Genomic DNA, 1,094 nt, shown 5'->3' on the forward strand with positions numbered 1-1,094 from the left:
CAGCCAGCCAGCGGGGGGCGGGGTGGGGGGGTCACGTGGGAGGTTTTTATGGGCCAGGCCTGGAACCGGCCGCACATCACTGCCACCTGCATGTCCTTGGCTACAGCTCAGTCACGTGGGCCCACACAGCTGCAGGAACCGCACAGTCCCCGCAGGGAAACGAAACGGGGTTGGACGGAGGGCTAGCCAGGCTCCGCCACCTGGGCCGGCGGCCTTATTTCTCCGGGCTGTCTCCTGCTCTGAAAATAAAGACAACCAACTCCACCCCGTCCCCGCCGGTTGTGAGGAAACCCGCAGCCATCTGTGCAGTAGGGGGCGGCCAGAGGCGGCCCCATTGCCTCCCCGCCTTCGCCCGTCCCCACCTCCGATTCATTCGCCCCCGTTGCTCCCTCCAGGCACCAACTGGATGATCGAGATCCTCAGCTTGATCGTCAAGGACGGGGACCCCTCCTGGATCCGCTCGGTGCCCATCTGGAAGCGGGCGCCCTGGTGTGAGACCATCATGGGCGCCTTCAGCCTCTCGGACCAGTCCAGCCCGCGCCTCATGAGCTCCCACCTCCCCATCCAGCTCTTCACAAAGGCCTTCTTCAACTCCAAGGCCAAGGTGCGGGCGGAGGGAGAGGGGGGGCGGAGAGGGCATAGCTAACCGATGAGGTTGGCACATAGTTAAATGAGCACCTACTACGTCCTGGCCCTGACCTAGAACGGCAGTAAAAAAAATAAATAAATAACTGCGAGTCCGCATTCTAAAGGCAGACAGGCAGGGAACAGATGGGCTGGAAAAGGAAAATCTTGAATAGGTCCAAGATGGAAAAATTCACAGCCGCGGAGCAGAGGGTGAGGGTTAGAGGTAGGGTGGGGGTTGAGGTTATAGGTGATCAAGGGTGTTCGCAGTGAGAATGTCCCTTTTGAGCAAAGACCTGGGAGATGAAGGAAGAAGGCAGGGGGGTGTCTGGGGGAAGAAGGTCCCAGGCAGGGGAAGGGGGGGGCGGGGCGGAACAAAGGCCCTCTGGTGGGTGTGATGTGTCTGAAGACCAGCAAGAAGGCCTGTGTGGCCGGAGCCAGGTGAGCGAGGGGGAGAGGAGTGGAAATGA

At 60.8% G+C, this 1,094-nt stretch overlaps 1 protein-coding gene across 1 annotated transcript in view; it reads left to right on the plus strand.

The window, feature by feature from the left end:
• SULT2B1 (sulfotransferase family 2B member 1) overlaps positions 1 to 1,094 on the plus strand; it is a 35,162-nt gene that overhangs the window by 7,662 nt on the left and 26,406 nt on the right. The window contains exon 3 of the mRNA XM_015567959.1: positions 396 to 604. Within this exon, the coding sequence (XP_015423445.1) occupies positions 396 to 604 (209 nt within the window). The remainder of the gene's footprint in view (positions 1 to 395; positions 605 to 1,094) is intronic.

This window comes from Myotis davidii, unplaced genomic scaffold (genome assembly GCF_000327345.1).
Source record: "Myotis davidii unplaced genomic scaffold, ASM32734v1 scaffold464, whole genome shotgun sequence".
Lineage (NCBI taxonomy): Eukaryota > Metazoa > Chordata > Mammalia > Chiroptera > Vespertilionidae > Myotis > Myotis davidii.